This window comes from Etheostoma spectabile, chromosome 2, assembly GCF_008692095.1.
Source record: "Etheostoma spectabile isolate EspeVRDwgs_2016 chromosome 2, UIUC_Espe_1.0, whole genome shotgun sequence".
Taxonomy (NCBI): domain Eukaryota; kingdom Metazoa; phylum Chordata; class Actinopteri; order Perciformes; family Percidae; genus Etheostoma; species Etheostoma spectabile.
This window is the reverse complement of record NC_045734.1, coordinates 26982884-26984232: the sequence shown is the minus strand read 5'-3', so window position 1 is coordinate 26984232 and position 1349 is coordinate 26982884. Positions and strand designations below refer to the sequence as shown.

At 43.7% G+C, this 1349-nt stretch overlaps 1 protein-coding gene across 2 annotated transcripts in view; it reads right to left on the bottom strand.

The window, feature by feature from the left end:
* The window catches only part of LOC116701686 (protein CutA homolog), an 11060-nt gene that overhangs the window by 8459 nt on the left and 1252 nt on the right, over positions 1–1349 (bottom strand). The window contains exons 2-3 of one of the 2 annotated variants that reach the window (XM_032535552.1): positions 781–846; positions 171–319 (exon numbers count right to left, since the gene is read on the bottom strand). In XM_032535552.1, coding sequence (XP_032391443.1) covers positions 171–319; positions 781–843 — 212 coding nt within the window. In that variant the 5' untranslated portion in view covers positions 844–846. The remainder of the gene's footprint in view (positions 1–170; positions 320–780; positions 847–1349) is intronic. The other variant, XM_032535558.1, reaches the window with a different exon arrangement.

Below are 1349 nucleotides of genomic sequence, written 5' to 3'. Positions count from 1 at the left end.
AGGCTTACATTGCAGCACAGTCTGTGGCTGTCTGTTACAGCGTTCACGCTTAATACCAATTTTAAAGAATTTAGTTTGTATCAGTCACTTACACACAAAAAATAGGAAAATAGCTTCCAGGTTGGGGGAAAAACGGCAGTCACCCATTAGGATGTGGCTGATTGTATCACCTGGCCAAGTCTTTAGCCACTGTGTCGTTGGGACAAGTGACAAAGGCGGCAGAGTGTGTACCCGAGATGTACGTCTCAGACGCCATGGAGAAGGCCCTCAGTCCAACAGTCCTCAGCAGAGGGAACATAAACACACTCAGGAGCACCGTCTGGGAGGAGAAAAGGAGGATGACGATGAGACCCAACCTACATGGCAACAAGCAGTCATGCATGTAACTAAGTACCTTTACTTAGAGTACAAATTTGAGGTACTTGTGCTTTACTTGAGTCTTTTTCATTTCATGCCACTTTCTTCTTCAACTCCATTTTAGAGGGAAATGTTTACTTTTTTTTTGCATTTAAGTACATTTTCTTGATGATATTTACATACTTTTAGTTAAGTAACATTTTCAATGCATGACTTTTACTTGTAACAAAGTACTGCAGTGTGATATTAGTACTTTTAGTCAAGTAAAAGATCTGAATACTTCTTCCACCACTGGCAACAAGGTATCCAAAATACATTAGAGCATAGGCATGAATGTTTACCAGACATGGACAGAACAATCCCAAGTGTGTTATTTAGAGACATCTGCATACAGCGTGGAGCATCAAGGAAAATAACACTCACCACAGCCAAAGCTTTGAAGGAGCCACCTTGCAGTGTCTCTGCACAGGGCAGTCCAATGTGCATTGCCTGAGCGGGTCAAAAACATACCGGTCAGCCAGCCACAGTGGCGAAGGAAGTACTCAGATTCTTAACTTAAAGATGCCGTAGGTGAATTAACTTTCTGTCATATTTGCTGAAACCGACCTATTCTGTGTATCACCAGACCAAGCCAAGCTCAATGGATTTGAGATTGAGCGTTGGTCTGGGGGAGTCTGCTCTGTATTTCTTTGCACAAGAGGCGTGACCCACGGGCATAGTTCAAATGACTCTGTACGCACTTGGATAGTCCTTCAACCAATAAGACCAACAATCCGGGTGACGTAGAGGTGACAGCAGCATCAACAGGTTGCTGCGCTTCTGTGGCCGCCATGTTGAATGTAAACAAGAAGCTGCTTGGTCGCTTTTTTATCGTCATCGTATTAAACCCGCCAGGTACATAAGTCAGTTTGTGATTATTTCCCGCAAAATTGTGAACGGAAGCAGGAGAATTAAACGTGCAGGTTTCCAGACCGAGCTGCAGGATGACATCC